General features: G+C 48.5%; 1 protein-coding gene across 6 annotated transcripts in view; it reads right to left on the reverse strand.

Annotated features, from left to right (window-relative positions):
* Positions 1–27,470, reverse strand: part of PTK2B (protein tyrosine kinase 2 beta) — a 114,558-nt gene that overhangs the window by 28,725 nt on the left and 58,363 nt on the right. For all 6 annotated transcript variants that reach the window (XM_045202413.2, XM_024568880.3, XM_053910709.1 and 3 more), the window contains 4 exons: positions 25,121–25,358; positions 8,653–8,831; positions 8,086–8,173; positions 6,781–6,860 (listed from right to left, as the gene is read on the reverse strand). In XM_045202413.2, coding sequence (XP_045058348.2) covers positions 6,781–6,860; positions 8,086–8,173; positions 8,653–8,831; positions 25,121–25,321 — 548 coding nt within the window. In that variant the 5' untranslated portion in view covers positions 25,322–25,358. The remainder of the gene's footprint in view (positions 1–6,780; positions 6,861–8,085; positions 8,174–8,652; positions 8,832–25,120; positions 25,359–27,470) is intronic.

Raw genomic sequence — 27,470 nt, forward strand, 5'->3', positions numbered from 1 at the left:
GGAGTAACAATATTTAATGGTGGCTCAGTGAATATTGCTAAATGATATCTTTCAATATGGAGACACATTTCTAGCCTGTGCCCCTCCAAGGAAAGATGAGAGGATACACAGTTTACATATTTAAATAAAACAGGCCTAGAAAGAAACCAGGCAATGTGATAAATGAGCTAAAGAATGTGGCAAATTTGTGGTTTGGGGTTCAGTTGTCCAGGAAGCCAGGATATTGGATAGAAGGTCTCACTAAGTGTATAATTCACCAGTGAAAACATTTACCATGAAAGAGAGATTTCATTTCTTAAAATAAAAAGTTTGAAAAACTATTTATTGAAAGACAATTAATATTCTCAATATTTATTTTACCAAAAAAATGAGAAGGCAATATTATATGTCCCTTTTTCTCCCATTGCAATTTTGGTAAATAGAAATGATATTACATTCAAGCCCAATTCCATCAGTGTGATGGTTGGCAGGTCTAACATTTAGCGGTGCAAGTATATATGGCCTTCCAATGGTCTCACTCAGTGGTTCTCAACCGGAGGCAGTTTTGACCTCCTCCCCAGCCTGGAGACATTGGCAATGTAGGGGGACCTTTATGATTGCCATACCTGGTTGTTTCACTACCAGCCTCCAGTGTGTAGAGGCCAGGGAGGCTGCTAAGTGTCCCACAAAGCACAGGATGGCCTCAATGACAAAGAACTACACAGCTCAAAATGTCCCATTGCTGAGGTTGAGAAGCCCTGGCAGCTTGATTCGAGGAGAGAACTTAGGGAACTAGGAAGTGTGGCTCTTCCCCAACCCTTCTCTCTATCAGGTGTCTGACAGAACAAGATAGCAGAGGCTAGCGAAGTGTTCCAGCAGACTGGGGCAAGTCTGACCCTTGGAAGCCAGACAACAGGTAAGCAGGGAAGAGAATCCGTTATAGAACATAAGAACCCCATATGTCCATATGTTTATTGCAACATTATTTACAATAGCCAAGATATGGAAGCAGCCTAAGAGTCCACCAATAGATGAGTGCATGAAGAAGAAGTGGTGCATGTGTACAATGGAATATGATTCAGCCATAAAAAAAGAATGAAATCTTGCCATCTGCAACAACATGGGTGGACCTACAGGGTATCGTGCTAAGTGAAATAAGTCGGACAGGGAAAGACAAATGCCAGATGATTTCACTTATATATGGAATCTAAAAAACCAAAATAAATGAACAAGCAGAACAGAAACAGACTCATAGATACAGAGAACATTTTAACGGCTGCCAGATGGGAGAGCGGTTGGGGGCAGGGTGAAAAAGGTGCAAAGCAATTTAGCAGTACAAAGTGGTAGTTACAGAATAGTCGTGGGGATGCAAAGTACAGCACAGGGAATACAGTCAATAATATTGTAAAAACTGTGTACGGTGTCAGGTGGGTACTAGATTTATCAGGGTGATCACTTCATAAGTTATACAAATCTCTAATCATGGGGATGCCTGAGACAAGACCGTATGTCAACTGCAACTAAAAAAAAAAACCATGAACCCTATCCAGGATTCCCCTCTGGAGGAAAATCATTTCATCCTACTTTTACCGGAGGTGCTTGTGGTTAAGATCCCAAATTTCCACAGAGCCAATGATGACAGATTTAGGAAGTATTCTGAGTCAGTGTCACCTGCCCTCCACTTTCATAGAAAACTTCAGAGCACTCCTGCAAGGCGTCGGTTCCAAGCACGAGGTGGCCGTCCACAATTCCCACTGGCTGAGTGAGCTACGAAAGGAACTCTTAGGAGACTGAACAAATTGGCTTGCCATACGCAATTATTTAATTCTTACAGAATAAGTGTTGGCAAAAGTGCACGAGGGAGGAGAAATTTAGATCTTTTGGGGTTATCCATTCATTCAAATATGGACTGTGCCCTCACTGAGTGCTAGGTGAAGGGAATGCCAACCCTGACTTCAAGGATTTGACAAGAGTTCACAGTCTAGTGCACGTGAGCCAAGCCAATCGGTGCCTCGGGCAGGGTGGGTGGGGTGGGTGGGGTGGGTGGGGTGGGTGGGGTGGGCAGGGGAAGGACAGGCTTCCAGGTGGAGAAATCCTTGAGCTGGCTTTGCAGGAAGAGCCTATGGCCACCAAATTGCTTATTATCGGCACCTCACAGGTGTGCTCTGAGGTTTTCTACGAATGCAGAGGGCACGCAGGCAATCCTGGCTTAGTAAATTTTCTAAAGCTTCCAAAATGAAGCATAGTTTACCAGGCCGAAAAGGGAAATGAGAAGAGTATGACAGACAGAGGGGATGCATTACTCACTAAGGGGGTGAGAGCTGCTTCCGAGTCCCAAACCACGGGTCCGTTAATGTCACTCCTGGTTTATGATCATTGTTGAATGAATGAATGAGAATTGAGACTAGGGATGGATAAAATACTTTTGAGGACTAGAATATTTAAATAAGCCTTAGCAAAACAAAAGTTGGGGTTGGTTAAATGGAAGGGTAAACAAATTTTGACATAAACACTGAGGAATTAAAACATACGAAAATAACAGCAGTTTTAAAGTGATTAAGTGGGTGGTGAATGGGAAAATGTTTAATCAGGGAAAAGGTAACTCAGTAACATTCCTAGGTCGTCCCAGTCTGTTGAAATCGGCGTACTCCCTACATCACTGATGCCCCGCCTCGTGCGCTGAATATCGACTATTGTGTTCGTTATTCCTGACCCGGGTACGCAGCCACTCAAGGGGGCCGTGATCTGTGCATTTCTAACATTTGGACAGTTGGACATCACCGGGGTGTCTGAGAAAGCCAGTCACCACTGCTAATCAGACGTACTGCTTTTTCCAGAGACTGAGCTTCACAGTCTTCTGGACTGAGCCCCCTCTCAGCTGCTGTCCATGAGCACCCAATGACCCCCACCCTGCCTCAACTGCCGTCTTTGAATGAGAATGTGCCTGCTAGGAGCGCCCTCTAGTGCCTGGCTGGTTCTCCCCAGCCCAGGGCTGCCATGGTGACCGGCTAACACATGGAGGGGACAGAGGGCCCAAGGGCAGGCACAAGTCCATGACTTTTACCCAGGTGAGGACAGCAGAAAGTAAAGAAACATCTTTGAAAATCCAGTGGGTTGTTTTCCTTCTAAAAAACAATAAAAATACTGATTCATCACTAACATTTGTAAACTATGGGATGAAATGCCTTTTGAACCCAGCTGAGTGTTTTCTGTCTGATCTCTACGTATTATTAGTTACTAGTTAACTATATTGGGCTCCACATTCACTCTGAGCTTTCAGGTCACAGTGTCTGGAACTCTGACACCCAGGGGTTGGCAACGGTCCTGATGTCTCAGGTGAAGGGGAAGCTATTTGGTTCCTCACACTGGGCAGGTACTAATTCATGGCATCCGGGCCATGAATTTCACATTTTAACTTATTGGGGGGCACGTAGATAAAATAATACACTTGGCATTTATAAAGCACCTCCGATAAATTCATTAAATTGATCAGGAATGATTTCAACAATATGAAATTCTGGAAAAAGCAAAACTATGAAGACAGTAAAAATATCAGTGGTTGCCAGGGGTTGGAGGGAAGGAGGAACACATAGGTGGAGCACAGAGGATTTCTAGGACAGCGAAATTATTTTGGATGATATTGTGATGGTGGCCACATGTCAGCATGTACTTGTGAAGACCCATTGAATATACAACGTCAACAGTGAACCTAAATGTAAACGATGGACTTCGGTGATAATGGTCTCAGCAGAGGTTCGAAGACTGTAACAAGCGTAGCGCTCTGGTGGGGGATGTTGATAAGAGGGGAGGCGGTGCCTGTGTGGGCGCAGGGGGCATATGGGAAATCTCTGTACCTGCCCCTTAATTTTGCTGGGAACCTAATACTGCTCTAAGAAATAAAGTCTATTAAAATAAATTTTAAAAGAATGAATAAGGGTAAACAGAAAAATAATTAGTACAAATAATAAATAATTATTGGCTACTTATCGGTCCCTATCATTGTTCTAAGTATTTTAAATGCATTAATTCATTTATTCCTCATAACAATCCTATATGGTTGCTGCTATAATTATCATTCCCATTTTACAGACAGAAAAACTGAGGCACAAAGAGCTTAAGTGACTTGCCCAGGAAACGGAAGACCTAGGACCCTCCAGGCAGCCCAGCTTCAGGCCCTGTGTTCTTCATCGTCATGCCCAGTTGCTCCTTGATATGAATTGAATCCATTGAGGATTCATCTTGCTAACCTCTTATCTTGTGCATATATCATACTTCTTTTTTAAGCCAGGAAAGAATTTTTTTTCCAGAGACACCATACTTTTTTCCCTAGGTGATATAATCAAATATGTTAATAGGACAAGGAACTTTGCCTGTGGTCTGTGGGCAGACTGCATTTTGGAAACTTTGCAGGTTCCGGCCCTGGAAAATTCTGCCTTACGGCCCAGTTTTCAGAAATGTATCCTTTTCTCTTGGTGAGAAATAGCTATAACTTGATTTTATACAGTAAAATCATATAGACCATATGATATATGGTGTATGGTAAGGTAGAGTTTTGTATTTGACTTTAAAAATCATAGGTTTTTAAATCTTCTATTAAACTTACAAAATAGGCATTTCCCACATTCTCTCCCAAATATCACATAACCTGTAACTCAAAGATCAACCTGTAGGAGTAGGAACATCTATCTGACTCTGTTCCTCAGACCCAGGAGACAGGAAACAATGTGTCCCCGCCATTACCAGACACAGCATCTGGAGTAAGCCTGAGCTGATAAGGCAGCAGACGCCGTGAAACACGTCGAGAGCTCATTGTGTCCTCCAGTGCGTCTGGTTCAGTGCCTGGCGCTAGATGATAATAATAATAATAATTGTTGTTGTTGTTGTTGTTTGTTGTTGTCGTTGTTGTTATTATTATTATTACCGGTAATAACTCAGGAATGATTCAAGGAAATAAAAATAAAACAAGAATAAGATAGAATACTAAACGGTCTTCTCATTACTGTTAAGTGACAACTAAGTGATGGAATTTTGAGAGGTGACTTAAATGATTGACGTCTCAAAGTGAATGCAGAGTCCTGGGTGTGAGAGCCACAGATGAAAAGGGAAAGGTAAGCTTTTCTGAGGTATCTAATTTCAGAGGAGATAAGACTGTGTAAGATGGGATGCACGTTATAGGAGTTGCCGTGGTCTTGGAAGGTATAAAACAGCACACGTAGTAAGTAAGCTTCACAGATAACTCCCAAGCCACCAGCACCGAGCCCCCAGGGCCACCGCCAACTGTGGCCAGGTGGTCTGTCTCCCAATTAGCATCACAGGCTACAGACGTCCTCTGCACAGAGGACCCTCGTGTTCCCCGGCTTGTTGAGTCAGAGTCGCCAAGCAGGAAACCAATGAGGAGCCCTCCGAGGCTGTCCTTGACCTTCTGGCACAAACGCCAGCAGTCTCAGATGTGGAGATAAAAGTGAGGTCCTCCCCTTCCCATCCCACAGCCCTCCCTAGGGGACGCCTCAGCACTCTCTCTGAGACTCTGGATGGAAGCCAGGACTCCTGCACGGCCCCCCGAAGCAGCGGCAGGGTCCCACTCTCTGTAACTTCAATGTCACAGACAGGGTCAGGACTTCCTGCAACCACATTCCAAGCAAAGCAAAAGTCACCCTTTGCCAAGGGTTTCCCCGGCAATGGTCTTGGATGTCCCTGCATCCACTCAAGAGGCTAAATAACCATGTTTGAGGTAGGGAGGGGGCGGTTGTCAGAAATGCACACCCTGAAGTCCCATCCGGCTCAGGAAACTAGGATTTCTAAGGGTGGGGTTAGCGTTATTCTAGTTTAATACGCTCCCAGGTGATTACGATTTGCACCCAGATTCTGGAACCACTGTTGTAAGACTGATAAGGGGTTACAGAAAAAGCAGTGGGAGGGTGGAAGGGGCAGATGGATGATGATGGGTGGCGAACTGAATGGTGCTGCTTTGGGCAAGAATGTACTAGAACACAGGTTTAACCACATCACCCTCCTTGGCCCAACAGCCCAGAGTAAGACCTACTTCTTAGACTGTCACTCAAAGTCTCCCACCATCAGCCCCCACCCGCCTCCCACAACTTCTATCCTCCAGTCTGGTCTTTTCCTCCCGCGGGCCTCTGGCCACAGAGCCCAGCATGCACACTCCCCTGCCCGCGCCTGCCCCAGTACCTCCCGCTGGGAGGCTCTCTCTTCCTTCCTGGAGCGGTTCCAATCTCCTCCTCCTGATGCCCTAGGGCAGGATTAATGGCTCCTATATGTACATCTGGCTGGCACGTATTTCATCCTGCCTTGTATTATGATCACTTGTAAACACACCTGTCATTTCCCAAACACCGTACGTTTAAGGGCCTCTCTGGATGATTCTCTAATTTCGTACATATTTAGTAGTGCCTGCAGGAGCTGGGGCCATGGCGGCGAACAACACAGATGGGATTCTCTATATTTGAATACCTCCCAGAATCTCACCTAAGGCTCAAAGAAACGTTTACTGAATCACTAGGATGGCAGCCAGAGGGAAGAAGCAGGCATCCTGGAGGCAAGCACAGTGGCAGCCAAAGGAAGATGGGGACACCAGCCCGAGAGGACTTGGCACTTACTTCTATCCCAGGGGACAGACGGCAAGTACCTCGGGGCCTGACCCTCTGTCGGACACCACTTGTCCCCTCCCAGCTCACATATCCACTCTTGCTTCCCGCACTGGAGGACAGTTGAGTGGCCCGGGAGCCCAACACAGGAGGGGAGACACAGCACCCTCCCTGGAGAGGCCACAAGGCCACCTACCTGAGCTCCAGACAGCCCAGCTGCAGGGCCATGCCCTCGCTGACCTTGCTGGCGTAGCGTTGCATGTAGTCAATCCGGAGCTGGGGGTGGGGAGAAAGGCCAAGGTTGAAACTCCCACCCTCATTCCCTGTTTTCCTGAGCAGAGGCCCCAGGAGCTGGCGGGTGCCTTGAACACAGCCCTGTCCCCCTGGGCTGTCTCCCTCACCCGCCTGCCACGCACAAACACGTAGCAGGGGATGAAGAGCAGAAGGGGCGGCCCGCCCTCTGCTCTGCCTCGGCTTCCCTCCAGAACCCCGGCAGTGCTGATCAAGCCTCCACAGGACTGGGCGTTCGGGTTGTTGAGGTACTTTGGACATGTTCCCACGGGCTACACAAGGCAGGAAATTCAGATTCCCCTCCCCCACTCCTTATTTTGGAGATGTGAAAACTGGGCTCTGGGGGAGGAGTTGGTAATTTATCCAGAGCCTTGCTGGTAAGCAGTGACAGATGTCACTCACTCTACAAGAAAAGTCGGCTTGGTCTCCAGCAAACCAGGAGACACACAGGAGGGAGCGGAGGTTTGGCAGAATGGAGTGATGGCACCTCATTGTGCCCGGCGCTCACTCAGTGCCGGGTCTCACATTGGGCGCTTTACACGTACTGCTGTCAGTGTGTTGGAGGAGCTCCAGACAGCTCGTCAGAGCCAGTTATTAAATTTTTGAAATGTTGCAAGCTGGCTGATATCACATCAGCAGCTTAAAACAGGCCTATTTACACCATGGGAATTGGAAGTCCTACAAATCAGGTATTGTTGCTTCAGGGGGCGGGCTTACCAGCACATGGCTAATGATATCATTTGGTCCTCACAACAACCCTACAAAGTAGGCGTCGTTATTATTATCATCATCCCCATTTTATACAAGAGGAAACAGCTTCAGGCAGGTGAAGTCCCGAGGGTACCAGGTTAGTAAGTGGCAGAGCTGGACAAGAAAGCAAGTGATTCAGACGGCAGAGCCTGCGTGTCTGAGACGACAGCCTTCTCCTCAAACCTGCCCTGCCTGGTTCACCAGCCAGGTCTCCTGGGCAATAAACAGCCACCAGGGAAGTTCCAAGAGGAGCTGTGAGCATGTGGAGCAGGGTTAGCTGCACTCAATTAGCTGTGAGAGAAGCAGAGCTGGACAACTAACCAGGGGCCAAGGAACGTCCCCAAGTGAAGTGTCCTTGACTGGGACCTCCAGGGCTTGTCCTTCCATCTCCTAGGAGAGCATGGGTAGTACTTGGCATTTAAGGTGTAATATGACCCTGGGCACAAGAATTATCTTTTACCTGTTGGTAAAAATAAAGCAGTGTAGTCCTGTCTTTTTTCAGGCTCTCCATGAAGTCTTCTGGTAAGTAGCGGATTTGAAGGTCATACCTGGGACAGGAAATTGAGACTCTCTTGTATTTAAAGGAGGAGTAGGACCAGCCAAGGGCAGAAGCAACCTCGTCCATCACACCCAAGGGGCTCCCATATGGTTCCTGGCCACCCATTTAGGACTTTTGGGTGGAGAACCACGGAGGACAGAGGGGTGGCCAACAGGTGGTGGTCAGTTCTAGTGCTGACCCCCCATACTTGCTCTTCCTGGCAATGGTTTTCCTTGGACCAGCCACTGGCCTGGCTCACCCTCCTCCCAGCACTTCTGTTCCTCCTCCATGGTGCCAAGCCCTGGGTGGGTATGTGCTGGGAGCCCACGTTAAGCCTTGGCAAATGCATGCATTGGACGCTATAGGAGGACTAAGCCTAAAATGTCAACTTAGATGTTCTAGAAGATTCTCAGTGGTTGGGAAGTGCTCCCAGGGCCTCCCCATGCCACACTCATGTCCCCCCATTTGGGCCCAGGGCTCCTGTCCTACCTCCACTCGGCTTCCATGTGCAGACACGCGTACTTGTCCTGCACCTCGCCCACTGTCATCTGCGGGTGCAGCCAGTGGATCTCGTCCGACTTCATGTGCTTCAGCCGCAGCCCATAGCACTCAGCCAGCTGGATGTTGGGCCCGATCCGCCCGCTCAGCAGGATGGAGGCAATGACCTCCTGCGGAGGAGGAGACAGGGACACGACTCAGAGGCGCCTCCTCCCAGGCTGCCGCCCCCCTCATGCAGCCCCAGAAGCGTGACTCTAGGGTGAGGTTCCATCTTAGCGTTTTATTCATCTGCGATTCTCTAGCTCTCAGTGCAAGGCCTGGTACACAGTGGGCTCTGTCAAATGAATGAACAAACTGGCAAAATGAGGTAGAGACAGAGGAACCAAGAGAAGAGAGCACAAGCAAAGGGGAAATGCAGTGAGGCAAAGAGCCTGAATTCCGTGCTTCTGCATTTCAGTCCAACCAAACCAACTAATAATTATCAAGCATCCACCATGCAAAAAGCACCCTCTGAATGGTTTCCAGGTTAGCTAGTATTACTCAGGGTCTGCAGGAGGCACTTCTAGGCACTTGGCATTCATTATTTTGTTAAATCCATACAACACAGGAAAGTAGGTGTTACATCCCCATTTGGCTGGTAAGAAAACTGATGGAGGCCACACAGCTCATGGAATTAAGCTGGGATCTTCCAACCCTGGTCCACTGGACTCTGAGGGTTTCCACTAGACCGAGCTGCTTTGTGGAATGGTGGGGCTGGGCAAGACGGAAGGACAGGACTTGCATTAAGGGACTGAGTGGCACTCTCCACACAAGAAGCGTGACCACAGGAAATAGAGTACTCTCTATTAGAAATTAGGAGCCTTCCTTATTCCTGCTTTCTGGACCCGAAGTCAGCCTGCCTGACATCCTGATGCCGTAGCTGCCTGGCCTAGAGCCGGAGCTGAATGAAGAGGAGGGCAGTTAGGCAGCTGCCTGGGAGCCCACCTATAAGGCCGTGCCTGCTTCTGAATCACGTGGGTTCCAGTTTAACTCAGGTTTCTCATGTGGTTCCATACGTAACTGGTGAATCGAACCTACTCCTGGCAGGGCAGAGAGGACCCTCGAAGGCAAATTTTGAAACTCTCAGGCACTGATCAATCTCTGTGGCATATCTTGGCAATGTGCCTATCCCCGAGCCTACATACAACCATTTATAACATGGAGAAAATAACAGCACCTATTTTAAATGATTGTATGAGGATTAAATTAGGCAAAACTCCTCAGGACAAAACGCAGCATGAGGTAAATACTAAAAAAAAAAAAAAAAAAAAAAAAAAAAAGCTAGCATTGTTTTAACACAGCAATCCAGTGGCAATTCTGGTGCTTTTGTGAAAACAAAGAAAGACTGAAAAAACAAAACAAAAATCTGCTTTATTCTTGACCTTCTTAATCTCCTTGTTTTTCTTCTCTTGGGGGTGATGGGATGGCCACGGGTCACAGTCGTGAGGCTGAGGGGTGGCTGCCAAGCCAGAATCGGAGCAAAGGAAGAGATGGGGCTGGGCAGCAATGGCCAGAGTGGGTAGGCGATTGGTTACATACAGGGAGATTGAGCAAAGGAGTGAATGCATTGAAGACAGTGGGAAATGGGTTTCTTACCATTGGAGAAAGCACTTGAAATATGGAGAGGGGAGGGACAGAGAGAACCCTTGGTGAGGGATTGGAATCGGAAGTACTGGTGAGAACTCACCGGGAGAGAGGGAGAGAGGGGGTGGGGGAGAGAGGAGGCAGGGCTCCTGGAAGAAATGGTTGGTTCCAGGGATGGGGCAAATAAAGTACAAAATGAGCCTGGAATATGTTTTTGTGCTAGGGAAAAAAAGGAGAGTTTGGACAATGTCTGGGCTATCTATCAAGGAAACAGGATCAACTTAAAAGCGTTGGCACTGGCCACATCCGGGACAACCTGAGCATTAAAATATGCAAGCTAGGAATAGATTACATCCCACTGAACAAACAGAATCTGAGATAGACAAAGAAAGAAAGGAGGGGAAGGGAACGATCTTCCTTACAGTAGCATGCCAACCAGCATCGGTTCACTCAGGCATGATTCATCAGTGGATGACAAAGCTGGAGGGGGGAGTTCGGATGATACATGGGACAGTGACATGGTCTTCACGTCCCTTCCCTCAGACACTAAGTGTAGGCCCAGGAAAACCTGGCAGACGCAAGTGACCAGGCCACCCATGCTAACATCATCGCCATCGGGAGAACAGGCAAACACAGCGTGTCTCTCACCTTGATCCACCAAGAAGAACACAGCACCATTTCTGAGATGTTTCTGCCAAAAGCTCGTGAGTCGAGTCACGACAGCCAGGGCGAGGGGCCTTCTCAGAGATGGAGAGAACAAAAGGCCTGCCCTCTTTCAGACTCATGAACTCTTTCAGATTGGAGGGGACCGAAGAGATAGGACAACTAAATGCAGCGTGCGGTCCTAGACCCAAGAACCCTTAAGTCTGTAGCCAGTTAGGTGTTTGAATCCAGTTAATTTTGTAGCCAGTTACGTGTGGGTGGCCCGAGAACCCTGGAGTTTGAGACTGGGGTCGCAGTAGGGGTGTCTGGTAGGGCACCGTAGGCTCGACCCGGGAAGCCTGTGCTGGCTCCAGAATGGCGCCGTCAGGTGCACTAGCCCTTCAGGTGCGCTTCACAGTGGGGAGCGGCGAGGCTGACCACCACAGGTGACAGAGAAGGAGCACTCATTTAGGAGTCACACGATCCCAGGGTCTGGCCCCAGTTCCAACACAAACTTCCGGCAGGATGACTCACGCCCTGAACCCCAGTCTCCACCTCGTCATGTGAAGCTGCAGCGTTTCCTCCATTCAAACCATCAGCAACAATCTATGACATACCATGCAGAGCACCCCCAGGCGCCCCAGTGCACACAGGAGCCCACACCACAAGGAGCTTCTACTGGGTGGGTGGGCAGAAGAAAGCAGCTTAAATTGAGGGGTTCCCAGAGTGGAGTAAGGCATCAGTTTAAACAAAGAAAACATTTGAGGTTTGGCACGATCTCACTGTGGAGGCTTTTGGGTCAGCCCTGCCTCCCTCACCCTTTACTGCCACTCCAAATATTCACACGGCTGCGCAAGCCAGCAATGGGAGCGGCGAAACGAGCCCTCTGCCCCCAGCTCACGCACTGTCATGAAGGACTCAATATTTCTTTCTCTATTAACAAACCACTTTTTAAAAACTACAGTATGAGATGTCTGCCTACTCACTAAGTTCTTATCGATAACATGATAGGAAAAAAGAAAAAGCTGTCTTAGTTTTATCAGTCGCTATTTAGATAACACCAGGATTCTTTTTTGCTACAGGAAAAACTTCTGCTCATGTGAGAGCCACTGAAAAGTGGGCCCTCAGGTTGTCCGTGGCTCATGCGTCTGGTGCTTTACTGGGAACAGTGGGATTTCTATGGCTTTCCTTCCTGCTGGACTAACGTTGATTTATTCTCTTTATCAAATAGTGTGAAGAGCCCAGACTGCCTCTGCCTCTGTCCCTCTTCTCTGGCATTTCCTCTTACAGGTCAGAAACAAAGGACTGGATGCTTATCTCCATGCCCGGGTTAAGTTCTTTCCAAAACAGAGAAAGGTCACCGGAGCAATCAATTTCTCAGTCCACTTTCTCCTCCTTTATCAGGACTCAGTCACATTTTTAACCCCCATCGGAAATTGATGTTTGTGTATCGCGTCGTTTAAAATTGATTTGTTTTTACAAGGATGTCTAACATTAGGCAACGTATGTGTGGGGCTGTTTCTTGTCTTTCTCTGTTCCCTTCTCCTAATAGTCTATCCCTGTACCTCAGCCACATTTGATAACTTCTGTAGTAATCTCGGCAGTCTCACGATTTTCTTCGGCCCACCTTTTTCTAAAAATAAAATATCTAAACTTTTTTTTTATTCTTGAATTTAAAAAACGTATTTCACATTAGTGACTGGGTTTTTAGAAGCATTGTGATAACTGAGACCCCTCCACCCCTTCTATTAGAACTGGCCTCACCTTCACTAAAGTCTCACCTCTTGCTGGGGGCAGCCTGCATCTGGTGACTGGTCACTTCAGGGGTGTAAAGGCTCTGTCCTTTCATCCCAATTTGGGACAGTTCTGCTGGGACATCCCAGCTTCAGAGCTCCCTGGGTCATGACAGCATCACAGCCCACCTTCTCCCTCTGCCCATCTCACGTCCCTCACTCCGCCCAGGCGAGTTTCCCGAGAGTATCCATGACACGTTCCACACGTGCAGACCACCTTCTTGGGGTCTGCTTTCCTGGGACACTGAGGGCGCTGGCCCTCAGACTGCTTTCAGGCTTGATTGGACTCACCCTCCTTGCTTTTTGCTCTAGGAAGTCAAATGCTCCTCTTTTTAGAAGTGACAGAATTTAAAATTTTAATAAATCAAAGCCTTCCTTCCAAAAAGTCTTGTTGCCTGAATGCTATTTAAAAAAGTGTCACGTTGAAATTGAGGGCATTTTCAAACAGGTGACTTTCTGTTGAAAATCCTCATTGGCTCCTCATTCTCTACGTGCTGGAATAAGATCCAAGCTCATTAGCAGGAGGCAGAAACGCCCTTCGGAATTTTCCTGCGCGTGTTCTCCCCGGTCTCGGCCCCCACTCCCATCCGTGCCGTGCTCTCAGCTCCAACCTCCCAGGCTGACTCGCTTTCTTCTCCAAGCACAGCATGTTCGTCTTGCCTGGAGGATGCCTGGTTTCCCACTCCCTCCTGTCCTCTCGTCCGGGGGAGCTTCCAGTTACTCTTTAAACCCAATCAGTACTGTGAGGTCTGGAAAGCTTCCCCCTGACTCGCCTTGAAGGGTTTGTTTCCTCCTCTGGATTCCCCAAAACCTTTACATACACATCCAGCAAGATACTGTCATGGGTTAAATTGTGTCACCAGCCCCGGCTAGTGTGGCTCAGTGGATTGAGCAACAGCCTGCGAACCAAAGGGTCACTGGTTCAATTCCCAGTTAGGGCACAGGCCTGGGTTATAGGCCAGGTCCCCAGTTGGGGGCGCGCGAGAGACAACCATACATTGATGTTTCTCTCCCCCTCTTTCTCCTTCCCTTCCCCTCTGTCTAAAAATAAATAAATAATGTTTTAAAAAATCATGTCCCTCAAAAAAGATATGTTGAAGTCCTTATAGCCAGTACCTTACAACGTGACCTTATTTGGAAATATCTATATGTTACAGACCAACAAAATTACACAAAGTCACTGGGGTGGCCCCAATGCATATGACCGATGTCCTCACACAAGGGGAAAATTGAACAGAGAGAGACGTGCACACAGGGAGGATGTCGTGTGAGCACGGAGGACACGAGCGCCACAGCTACAAGCCAAGGAACGCTCGAGATCGCCAGCAACCTAGTGGGCAAGATGGCCAGCAGCTGGTCAGAGGCAAGGAAGCACCCTTCTCTACGGGTTTCAGAGGGAGCGTGGCCTTGCCGACACCTTGATCTTGGACTTCCAGCCTCGAGAAATGCAAGAGAATGAATTTCTGTTGTTTGGAGTCACCCCATGTGTGGTCCTTTGTTATGGCACCCCTAAGAAACTAATATAGACATTTACCAATTAGAACTAAGACCATATTTGTCTTCCTAACCTTTCAAATCAGGGTCAGAAGCCAAACCTTACATAAAATATCATCTCCAATCCCAAGCGCAGTGCCTGGCACACAGAAGGTCCTCCACTACTGAGGAAATAAATAGTGGCCAGCTCCGTGGACAACAAGCTGGGCTCATGAAGGATGGCGACCTACCATCAAAAAACATTCAAAACATCAGGAGTGTGGTGATTAACCCCACTGCAGGCTTTGGAGCCTAAAGGATCTGGGCACCTAACCCCCATTTCCCCATCTGTAGAAGGGGCAGGATCAGACAGCATGTGGTGTAAATAAAAAGAGCAGATATCAAATTATAAGCACGTGACACCAGCCCCCCTCCACCTTCTAATGGGGTTTCCGCATATCACTCAACTCCTGGACTTCTTGTTTGTGTTATGATAAAGTATGGCAGTGATAGAAGCAGAGACAAGCAAACCCAGAATGCAGTATGTCAAAATGGGAACAGTGTGGTCTTGGGTTAGTGCAATCATACACACGCAGATTTTTATTCTTCCAGGTTTCCTGTGTTTGGACTTTTATATATAATGTTGTAGTTAAGAGGATGGCCTCAGAGTCAGAAACTTTTCATCTCTGATGTGCTTTGTGACTTTGGGTAAATGAACTTCTCCGACTGGTCATTTGTAAAATGTAAGAACATTCCTCTCTCGTCGGGTTCTTTTGATGATTAAATCAGATGATACAAGTAAGGAGCTCAGGGCTTTGTGAATAGCAATGCTAAAGGAATATACCATTATTATTCAATAAAGATGTATTCACTTTATATAATATTGGATTCAACTTGCTAACATTTTGCGAAGGATTTTTGCGTCTATATTCATGAGCAATGCTGGTCTGTAGTTTTCCTTTCACGTGTAGCATTCATATATTCATTTGATAATTGTAAAAATATCTCTTCTAAAATAAATGTTTGGCTTTAGCTATGATAAGCTTGGTTTTGCAGATTAGACATAAAACATTCAAAGTGAAATAAGAGGAACAGACCTTATCTTCCAGAGTGAGATAGATGCCACTGCTCATGCCGGTGTGCGTGGCTCATGTGCTACCAAGCGGGGACCTCGCACTCTACCGGTAAAGCTCAGCTTCTTAGAGGTGAATAAATCCACTGTAAGAGGTACAACTCTAAAACAAAAGTGCTGACCAGGCAGTACACGTCACAGGGCCAGAGAGCAAAAGAATAGCCAAAACTCACTCGGGTCCCGATGAACCTAGGCTGAACAGATGACATATTCCGCCTGGTAGCCCAGCTGGGGAAGCAGCCCTTACCGGCACAGCCACAGAAGTAAGAGCTACAGCTCTATCGGTACTCAACTGTGCAGATGTTTAGTAAGCTCGTAAAACTTAAGACTGGAATTTTAGAGCCTTAAGTAAATGTAGAGATCATTTACATTGACTCCGTTTTTATACAAGGAAATTGAGACCTAGGGAGGTCAGGGGACTTGCTCAAGGATACACAGGGAATGCTATTTTAGACGAGCTGAAATTCTATTAACCTCCTACACTTTATCATTTATGAATGCTAATCTTCCCTCCAGTCAGCTTCCTACTCGGTCTTCATATCAAGTGATCTAGGAGATTACTGGCCTCATGTGAGCACCCTCTAGGCATCAGTTCATTCATTCACTCTACAAACATCTACTGCGTGTCTACTTCGTGTTAGGCTCCACGTAGGCACTGAGGATGCAACGGTGAGCAAGACAGAGCCCCTGCTCTCCAGGAGGCCACTTCTGCGCAGAGACCCATGAGTGCTAGAAGGGCGAAAATGGAAGTGCTCTGGCGCCGCCTCTGGCCAGCCACGGGCTCTACAGACTTTCCCTGCCTATGGAATGAACCACAGGGGTAGGAGGGCAGAAGCAGTTAGGAGGCAATAGGTAAGAGATGCTGATGGCCTGGACCAGAGTAGAGGCAGTACATGTGGTGAGAATAAAGTGGTCAGAATTCAGATCTTTTTTTTTTTTTAACTCCTTACCCGAGGATATGTTATTGATTTTAGAGAGAAGAAGGGAGAGAGAAAGAGAGATAAACATCGACGTGAGAAAGAAACATCAATTGGTTGCCTCCTCTATGTACCCTGACTGGGGATCGAACCCACAAGCCTACGTATGTTTCCTGACTTGGGAATGAACCCACAACATTTTGGTGTATGGGATGATGCTCCAACCAACTGAACCGCCCGGCCAGGGCCAGATATGTTTTGATGGTAGGGCTGGCAGCATTTCCTGATGGACTGAACACGGAGTGCGAGAGGAAAAAGAATCCCAGAATGACTCGGACAGACCTGAGAGAACAGAGCTGCAATCGATGGAACCGGGACAGGCTGGGAGAGGAGGAGACTTTCGGGAGCAGGTTGCCAGTCTGAGCCTTCGCATGGCAGTTAGACGGCCCCTGGAGCTGGCGAGGAGGCAGGTGGACAGTGAGCTGGAGTCGCAGCAGGCAATCAGAGCCAGCATTACAAATTTGGGCTCCCCTGGTTAAAATTAGAATTTCAAGCTATATGACTAGATGAGATCACCTGAGGAGTGACGAGGGACCAGCCTGTGGCATCACACAGCCTGACAACGTCACAGGAAATACTGTGCCAAGGCACAGGCCGGCCACAGGCTGCCTGGCAACTGAGAACCCCGGCAGCAGTAGGAAAAGAGGCTTTCATCAGTCTGCGCCCTGTGGTCATTTCCTGGCTGGGCTTTGCGCGTCAGCGTGGGTGTGCGTATGTGGGCACATTGCTCACTCTCACCTGCACACTGTGTACATGGGACTGTGTCCAGCTGAAATGGGGGTACCAGCAACAGACACTGTGATCCCAGCTGATGGCCGTAGTGGGCTGAATGGTGGCCCCCAATAGATATGACCAAGCCCTAACCCCTGGAACCTGTGATGGGACCTCAGTGGGAAAAAGGGGTTGGCACAGATAATTAAGTCAAAGATCTCAAGACAAGATCATTCCGGACTATCTGGGTGGCTCCTAAATCTAATGACATGTCCTTGTAAAAGACACACAGAGAGAAGAAGAGAAGGGGATGTGGAGACAGAGGCAGAGACAGAAGTCACGCAGCCATAAAGCCAAGGAAACCCAGAGCCACCAGAAGCTGGAGGAGGTGAGGGAGCTTCCTCCCCTCGAGCCTTTGGAGGTGGCACCGTCCCGCCGGCCTCCAGAAGCATGAGAGAACATGGTTCCGTTCTTTTAAACCGCCATTTTTTGGTGGGGGTTCTTTTGTGGTAATTTGTTATAGCAGCCCTAGGAACCAAGAACAATAGCTACACAAGTTCCAAGTTCTCAATACACTTAAGGGATCATTTTTTTAAAAGTGATTGATGAACATAATAATAAAAGTTAGCATAATATCCCACTCTGAATGCATTCATTCTGATGTGATAAAAGCCTGTCTCTAACCAGGACATTCAGAAACGCAACTGCCAGAGCAAAAATAGACATGAAAGCACAGGCACCTGACTGCTAATTTGTCGATATAATGAATGTAGTCATACGGATAAATAAAGACAGACCCAGAGTTCTGCATGCCTGAGCCCCCACCTGCAGGCGGCTGTGGGTAGGGGTGGCCGGCCTGGTGAGCACATACAGGAAGTTGGGAGGGGGCGTTGCAGAAAGGAGAAGGTGCTTGTGAATGTACCTCTTTTTCATTGCTGTGAGTGTCTCTGTGGTAACAGTTTGTGGTTTCCTGGCTGAACCCTTTCCTCTCAGGTTTCCAGGGACTGTTCTCACATAGCAGGTGTGGGGGTAGCCTTGTCCGGCTTTGCTCATTCTCTGTAGGGTAACCTTTCTGTTAGAAACAGCAACTTCCCAGAACAGGTAATCCTGCCTTCTTCCCTTCTTGCACCGCAAATCTTGTGGTCTTTCCCCTAGAGGCACCTGAAGGCGAGCTGCAGGGATTGTTCTGGAAACAAAGAACCTGAGCGGATGCACTGTGGGCTGGAGACTCCTCCTCTGCCCACACAGAGCAGCTGGCTGCTCTGACAGAATACCAGCCACTGGGTGGCCTAATGACAGACATTCATTTCTCATAGCTCGTTTGGTTTTGGGGTGAGGGCCCTCTTCCTCATTTGCAGATGGCCACCTTCTCGCTGTGTCCTCACACAGCAGGGAGAGAGCTCGAGTCTCTTCACCTTCTGACAAGGACACGAAGCCCATCATGGGAGCCCTCATGACCTCATCAAACCTCAGGACTTCCCAAAGGCTTCACCTCCTAATACTCCCCACTGGGGGCTGGGACTTCGGCACAGGAATGTGGGGGTGGGAGACACAGCTCGCAGTCCACAACACCCTGTGTCTGGCTAAGTGGTAGGGTGGACCTCCAAACTAACTGGGGCTCTTCTGGTCAGCACAGGGGAGAACAGACCACAGCATCCGAAATCTGCTTCTCTGGGAACGTTCTGGGATGACTTGTGTGACCACTGAACTCACTGGGGAAGGCAGTGAGTGCCGACATGGGCAGAGCAGGCTGCATTTGGGACTGGCCTCTGCCCTCCTCACACATCAGGCAAGCAGCACCCACCTGCCACCTCTGCAGCCTGGGAGGGGACACGACCGGACCTGGTGGGAAGGGCACAGGATGGCTCGGTCTCTGCCTCCCGGGGATGTAAATGTGGATCTAAGTGAGGTGATGCTCTGAGAAAAAACAAGCATGGATCTTGAACACAGCTTTTCAGCATGATAGAGGCTGGCTGAGGGAGAGGGTCTGGGAAGTGGGGGCTCTGTCTGCACCTTGGGAACCACACCATATCGCACAGACAAGTGCCTGCTCTTCTGCTTAAGGTCCTCCTTGTGAGATACGGATGGTCCGACGGTGGACAGAGATGGGTCCCTGCGGAGAGTGGGTCATCTGAGATCATCCAGAGAAAGAAAACACACTTTCAGCCAGTCAGTGAGAAGCAGAGAGAGGAGCAAATAGGGCACTTAGCAGTAGGTGACCAGATAACTTATCCCAAGAATCATGTTCTTGACACTGGCAGGGGCAGTGTTAACAGTCACCCCTGGACAGCGTGTGTAAACCGGGACTGTGTGAGGCAAACCAGGACGTATGGTCAACACATCCAACAGACCCCAGTGAGCAAAGAGGAGAAAGAGAAAGGAGAGGGGGCAGGGAGGAGAGAGCAAGAGAGAGAGAGAGAGAGAGAGAGAGAGAGAGAGGATACGAAAGAGAGGCTGTAAGAGTCGGAGAGACGCCCTGTGTGGGCACGTCTGGGCGGCACTCTGCTGGGTGTTTACAAAGTGTTATCTTAACCCCTTTCCCAGACAAGCAAATTAGCATGTTAGAGAAATATATAATGATATAAGCCTCCACTTGCTGCAGAGATTCAGAGCTCCTAAACAAACACAATTTCCAACAAATGTCAAACAAAAGGGAAATGGAAAATCAGGGGGAGCAAAATTCAGCTCATTGCTCTGTTCTCTTCAACACCTATCTAATGTCTGCTGGGCCCTAAGCCCAAGGGCCAGCTCTTACTCACACAGCTCTCAACAGCACAGAGAAAGCATCATGAGGCTATTATATTCACATAGAAAGAAGTGGAAAATAAAAAGAAACGCATGAATTCAGCAAGTATGCATGGAGTAACTATGATTTGGAAATGTGCCAGCAATGGACTGCGCCAAGGTGGTTCTGGATTGCGTCTATTTGATCAGACACAGCTAGACGGGGGGATGGGGGGGTGCTGGGACTTGAGGAGTGTTCTTACAGAAGGACAAGTGCTTGGCAAGTTTGAAAGGGCTGGCAGCATTTTGAGCTCGGGGAGGATGGTGAAAGAAGCTATGGAGCTGAAGTAGAAAAATCCATCAAAGGACAAAACCTAGCTAGGGAAGGAAAGCGCAAGAAGAGGTCAGGAAGCAGAGGGAGGGAGGGGAGGGAGGGGCCCCTCTAGGAGGGTCTCAGGCAGGGATGCTTAGTCCGGACCTACATGGCCAGATGCGGCGTCCACAAACGGCCCTGAATAGCAAAGCTGTTTCTCGATGTTTGGGCCAAGATCTTTTGTACTCTGTACGCTCACAGAACCTCTTTCTTCCTGCCAGAGTACTTGCCTCCTCTTGCAAAGTTTCATTCATCAGTGTGAGTCAATGTCAGGTTCACCCTTGGCCTGGAAGCTCCATGAAAGCAGGGAGCATGTCTGCGTTTTGAGGTACGATGATATTTCCCAGGCACGACAAGCATGGTGCAGGTACATGGGGCACGCAACAAACATTTGTGGAATGGATGATGAACTCGTTCAGGGCTCTTTGATTAGTGATCTCTCCCACCGGACAACACTCGAACCTCTGTCTCCAGCCCAGGTCTCTCCTCTAGAATCATGTCTCAAACAGTCCACTCAGCAGTTTCCCATGAAAATGTTAGAGCCTCTCAATTGCCCTTGAGGGGTCCAAAACTGAACTGTGACCTCCCCACTCCCCATTAGCTTCTCCTCCAGTGTCCCTCATTTTAGGGAGTGGGACCCTGTCCATCTGAAGCAGGGCTGCCAGTCTTGACACCTCCTTCTTCCCTGTCCCTACACCTCCTGTCTTTCAGCAAAACCTTTCATTTCCATCTCCTAAATCCCTCGCATTATAATTGCTCCTCCCCACACACCACGGTGGTTAAGAGCGCAGGCTCCAGAGGTGGGTTGACTGGGTTTGCAAATAGGCTCTGCCACTTACTAGCAATTTGCTTGACTCCTCTGGACCTTACGGCCTGCTACACAAAGTGGAGATAGTAACACTACGTGCTTCATAGGGTTCTTTTGGGCAGTCAGTAGGATAATGCATATGCTGTGCTTTCAAAAGTGCTAGCTGCTACCATCACGCCCACCACCTTGACCTTCAGCAGCAGCATTACCATCATCGTCACCACATCATCATCGCTATCATCATCATCAAACCCCATTCCCACCATCACCGTCGTCGTCATCACCACCACAATCACCATCGGCACCATCACCATTACCACCGTCCTCATTATCGCCACCAACACCATCACAGATGTCATTATCACTACCACCATCATTACCGTGGACAGTCCTCACCCTGACTATCACCCTAATCTAAGATACCATGTCTCCCACCTGGATTACTGCAATAGCCACCCAACACCTCCCCACACTCATTCCTGCCTTCCTCCAATCCATTTCCTCCAATCTCGTGTCATTCATATGCTTACACTAAATCAGTAGCTTCCCACAAGAGATCGGGTAGAATCCAAAATCATTAATGTGGCCTAAATAGCTAGCCTTGGCTGTTCTTTAGCCTCAAACCTGTCCTGTGCTTTTCTACATCATGTGCTTTTCCTTCTGTTGGTAACACCGTTTCTCTTGCCTTCTCTTCCCTGCCCTTCACGATCATAATCTCTCTGAAATGCTGCCTGTACTCCCTGTCTCCACTCTGACTGGCTGCAGGATGCCTTCTACCCCCATCTCTCCACTGCAACTTTCCAGCAAGAAGTCATTATGTCACCTGTTGCTGAAACCAATAAATCTATTCTTAGCCTTATCTGACTCGATCTTTGTGACACTGCTAACCTCTCTTTCCTCAAAGTTTCTTCTTCCTTCCTCTCCCCTGCCTGTTCTTTTGTTTCTTTTGATCTTTCTCTGGATGATTCATCTTTTTCTTTCATTTGTTCTTCTTTCTCTACCAGCCCCTCAGAAGCTGATTTCCCAAGATTTCCTAATTCTTTTCACTTGCTCTACTCATTCTCTGTGAGTGATTCTATCCATTCACATGGTGTCCATTGCATAATGACTCCAAAATCCTCATCTCTGGGTCCTTTCTCCCTCCCTCCCGAGCTCCAGGCCCACTTCCCTCCATGGAGCTGTCTCATAAACACAATATGTGGAAAGCTGAAATCTCAGAACTCCCCTTCTTTCTCTGGTGCTAGCTCAATGAATGGTATCAACACCCATTCAATTGTCCAAGCAAAAGCTTGAGTCGTCTCGTCTCCTACAGCTCTCCTTCCCCATATCTAGTTAATCATCCATTCTGTAGATTCTGCCTCCTCAGATGCACTCAGATCTACTGAGTTGTCTCTGTTCCCGATGCCACTCCCTTAGTTCAGGCCCTCATCATTTCCCACCAGCACTGTGGCCACAGCTCTCTAGTCCATCTCCCCCTCACCAGCCCTTCCTCTCTCCTGCCCCTTTTGTACTGCTGTCAGAGTTTAGGGAGCAGAGATCCCTAAATGATTTTCCAGAGAACTAGTGGTCCAGCATTTAAAGAAGGGTTTCTTAGGCAATTAAGAAGTGGCTTACGTAAGAAAACGTCCCCTCTGCGGCCCTGCCCTTAGTGACCCGCCGTGCACAGCCACATATCGAAGGTTCTGATAAGTCCTGTCGCAAAGAAATCCGTTTGGAATTGACTAACCAAGCATTTCTCAAACTTCTTTGGCCATAAAACCCCTTCTCCATGAAACACCTCTTAACATCTTGCAGGATACTGTGTACCGCTTCAAAACACAAATCTGATCACCTTACTTCTCTGTTTGAAAATATGATGGATACGTGGGTAAACATTAAAAGAAGATAATTTGAACTTTATTGTACGGGTAATTAGAAAACCTTGGAGATTCCTGAGTGAGGTAACAATCTAATACCTACACAATCAATAGCTTCCGATGATTGAGCTCCTGCTATATGTAGCCACTTCTCATCTATCATCTCTAATGCTTACAACAGGCTCCCTATGGGCATGATACCCAATGAGGAGCCCGAAGCCAGGTTGGTTAGGTATTAGGTCTATAAGACCACATAACCTATTGGTAGAAAGCAGTATTTGGCTCAAGGTCTAGGTGGCTTTAAAGCCATGGCTATTGGCAATAAACAGGTGATATTCTGCCTGCAGGATTAGAAACAGGAAAAACCAGAAGGCTTGGACATAAATTCCTAGAAGCCTGTTACATTTTTCTTTGTTCTCCATCTCTGTTCTCATACCTCCAGATAACGCCTTGGGTGCTAGCCATTCTTCTCAGACTTGGGTCTCATTGCCCTTTCTGGGGCCTGTTGTGTTTTTTCCCCTTAAACACCCAGCAAGACATCAGACAGCTCCAGGAAAGCCTCTCCCCGGCCTGGAAACTGTGTGCCTGAATAAGTCCAAACTCCTCAGCCTGGTGTTCTAGGCCCTCCCTTACCTGCCATCAACTTCCCCTTCTGATCTTGACTTTAGACACTTTTCTGAATGTAAGCCACACTCCAGCCTAACCAAACTACTCACTGTTTAGCAGCCTCCCTGCCTTTGTTCTTGCTGTCCCCTCCTCGTGGAAAGCCCTCTGCTGTCCTCAGAGTTGCTGCCTCAAATCTGCCTGTCCTTTGGGTCCCTTTTCACTAACTCCACAGAACACACCCTGATCCGGGCCATCCAGGCGCTCTCTGGTTTTCAGCAAAAAGGCAAAGAGGTGCCCCCAAACTTGGAAGTCAGGTTAACCTCTGAAAGTTACACCAGCAAAACCCACAGTGGATGGCATCAGCTATCTGTAAAGATGATGCACCCAAAGGAAGACTCAAGAAGTAGAGGGTTAAAGAGATACGAAAAGACCCTCCTGGAAGAAGATGTCCAGGGCTTACTCTAAGTACACAATTGTACCTACATTTCCCGAACCATGAGATGAGCAAATAAGGCCCTAATCAAATCAGTTACAGGAAACCGAGGGAGTAACCAAACCGTAATCAATTGAGGTAACTCTCCAAGCAATGACCTAAGCAATTACTCTGGTGTGTTGAAGCATAGAGTGCGCTGTAATAGATGGAAGGCAGCCTGGCAGACAGACATGCAGAGGGCGCTGCCAGCACCGACCAGAAGAGACACTCACTGAGTTTGGGGGATACTGACTTTTAGGCGGGGGAGGATTGGTAATGAGAGCACTGGCGCTACTTCATCCAGATTTCTCAGACCTGGTGAGTTTTCCCAAAAGTCCCCTGCCTCCACTGTTCAAATTATCACCCTACCAAGCAACCTTTTGAGAACCAATTTGGCTTTCATTTGCATCATTAGAAAGGAATACAGAAAGGAATAGAAAGGGCAGTAAAAGGGGATGTCCTCACTGTTATCTAACCTCATGGGGTCGCTGGGAAAATTCAGTGAAATAATGTACCTAGAGGAATTTATCCAGGCTGTACACAGTAATTGTTCGATCAATGTAGGCACTTAAATCAATCACTGTATTGTAACTCTACTTCTGATGACAAGGTCTTATATGTTTGGTTGAGCTGAACTGGCTTCCTGGTGCCTAGGTGTCCTGATGATGGTGGATACCGGAACTTGCAAAACAGATTCCATGAGGCTGGATGAGAATGAGCTGATTGATGTATTGCCTCAGAAAGGGCCTGCCGACCATTCACTTGTGCTAGGGCATCTCTAGGGCATCATCATCCTCTAAATGCCCCCACCGCACCTCCCTTGTCTAAGCACCCAGCACACGTCTTATACCATTTTTGCTCTATTTTCAATTTCATCACTGGTGTATCTCTCTAATTCCAATTCCACCAGAGTGTAAACTCTTTGAGGGTGGGAGCTCTTATATCTCTTACAGAGACTCGAATGTCATATATATTTAAGGAGTGGAAATGAGTTGAAGCAAAGACCAAGCAAATGATCTGGGGTTCTAACGAAAGCTACAAAATCTGTCCCCCAGGCCACTGGCGAAGTGGGCTGCAGACTACTTGAGAGTAGGCCTGGCTCTGCAAGCTGAGAGCTTCTCCCTTGGTGCCCCCAGCCCAGGGGTGGCTACAGGGGAGCCTGCTCAGCTGAAGGAGAGACGCTCAGCTGAAGGAGAGACACTCAGCTGCCCAGGAAGGAGAGGGAGAAACAGACAAACAGACAGAGCAGGCACCGCCTGCCACACTCACCCGGATCTCGGTCTGCACAGTGCATTTAACCAGTTTGAAGTTCTTCCCAGGGTTGAAGCTGTTGCCATAGAAGCAGACCTTGAGGATCCGTACGTCTTCCTTTTCCACGTCTACTGGCACCACCATGGGCTCAGGGGGGCCTTCCGGCCGACCTAACGTGCCCACCTTCACTCGGCTCAGGGGCTCGGACACCCCAGACATCCTCTCAGACAGCAGCTAGGGCCAGCACATCGCAGTCCTGCAGAGACAGTGGAGGGACAGCCCTGAAGCGAGTCTGTGTAGGCCCACATGCCTCACCCCCCCACCCCGAGACAGCACACACCAAGCTGAGACCCACGCAGACAACACATTCCCCCATTCCCAGAAACCTCTCTTGAAGGCACTGGGATTTTTTGACTAGGGGAAGCTGAAGCACAAAGGATCAGTTTGCATAAACATCCAGGTATGAAACCCAGACCTCAAACTCCCAGGCTGTAAGCACTCTCTTCCAGAACTCCCCTCTCCCATTCCTTTTCTCCTCCCACACCCACCGGCTCCTAGGCAAGGGGCCCATACTTTGCAAATGAAGCTGTGAGAGGAGGCGGCCACAGCATGCTTCCAAGGCACAGCTGAGCAGAAAAAGCAAACAGGACAGTGGAAAATAGCAGGAGAGACTCAGGGACAGAGGGAAAAACCAAGAAGAAACAGAACTGAAAACAGGGTGGCCCGGAGGAACAAGGCAGGAAAGGGCCCAAGTTGGGGGAGAGGGGGCCAGGCTATGATAGCTGATAGCTTTGTAAGCCCCACCCGAAGCCACCAGCCCAAACCTTCCGGGCAGGAGGCCTCAGTCCACGGGAACTCATCGCACAGCACAGCATTCACTGCATGCAGGAGAGTCCAAGAGGAACATCACTCCAGCTGCCCAGTTTGGGAAGCCTTTCTGCTGGGAGGAAGGCGGCTGGACTGGGCCCCTAGAAGACCCACCCACCCAGTTCTGATGACAATTTGGTTGACACTTACATGGATGATAAGAACCCTAGGAGTATTTAGTTCACCCTGAATCTCAGCAAAACTGGCCCTTGTGATCCAACATAACACTGTTGAGTGTACTCCTCCGCCCACCCGGGTCTACAGCAGGGGGCCCGAAGGAAGCGATGGAAGCTCTATCTCCGGCCTGATGATGTCAACCGCAGCTCTGCATTAACATCCTCTGGGTAGGTTTTAAGAAAGCCTGAACCCAGGCCCTAGGCTCAGAGATTACCACTGAGCTGGTCTGTGGGGAGGCCTGGCATTAGTATTTTTAAGTTTCCAAGGATTTTTCTAACATTCAGCCTGGGTTGGGAACCACTGCTCTAGACTAAGCTTTGCTCTCATTCTGAACCCATACCTACAGAAAGACATCTCCCTTCTAACAAAAGACTGGGGGACACTTAAGGGGATACCCCTAGACCAGAGTTAGGGGCAAAAAGATGGAGTTAGCAATGTTAAAATACAAATGCAGAGTCAAATATTTTAGAAGTGGGAGCAAAGTCTGTGTTCATTCATTCACACTGCTGGGCGCTAGAAAGGGAGATGCACACACACTCATTAGCTTCAGAGAGTCGTTCCTTTGGGGGGGGGGAATGTGTATTAGGAGACACGAGAAGGAGACTGTGAGGACGAGGAAAGGAGCAGGGCGTGTGCCCCTTCCATGGGGGGCAAGCAGACAATGGGCCGAGCGGCAGCCCGCGGCCACAGGGCAGCCAGAATTTGGGACAAGACAAATGGAGAAAAGAATCTCCAGTCTGTTTTGTTTTGGAGACTAATATGAACATTCTAGAAGTATCCATCATTTCTCAACAAATATCGTCTAAGCATGTCCTATGTGCCAGTTCTCCACTATGTAAAAGACATGTCCCCAAGCTTCCCCAGACCCTCAACAGGGACTCAAGGGGAAGTGGCTTGAGGGGAAGCCACCACAGGAGTGGGAAGTGTGTGACTGGGAGGGGAAACGGCCAAAGAAGGGTTACAGATTCAGTTATCAGCACCTGGGCAACCGCCCAGTAACCCTACAGAGTGAGCCACTCCCCCCAGGGAGGAAGGGGCCTGGGCATTTCCATTCCACTTCTTATAGCCATTGTTCCCAGGCTTTCAGCCGGTTCTGGGAACCAGAGAACGCCCCCAGGGACAAAGGTGCAGACACTAGCGTGGAGAAGGAAGCAGGGAGATACAGAAATGACCAGGCCTGAGGGGCTATCAGAGGGAACAGTGACAGACCTGCTACCTGATGTGAAAATGAGACGAGGGCGTCCTGCCCCTGAAGAGCGTGCACTCCAGTATGGAGATAAACCAGCGCAGTAGACGCGCAGGCAAGTAACCAACGCACACAGAT

This window comes from Desmodus rotundus, chromosome 9, assembly GCF_022682495.2.
Source record: "Desmodus rotundus isolate HL8 chromosome 9, HLdesRot8A.1, whole genome shotgun sequence".
In the NCBI taxonomy this organism is placed as follows: Eukaryota; Metazoa; Chordata; class Mammalia; order Chiroptera; family Phyllostomidae; genus Desmodus; species Desmodus rotundus.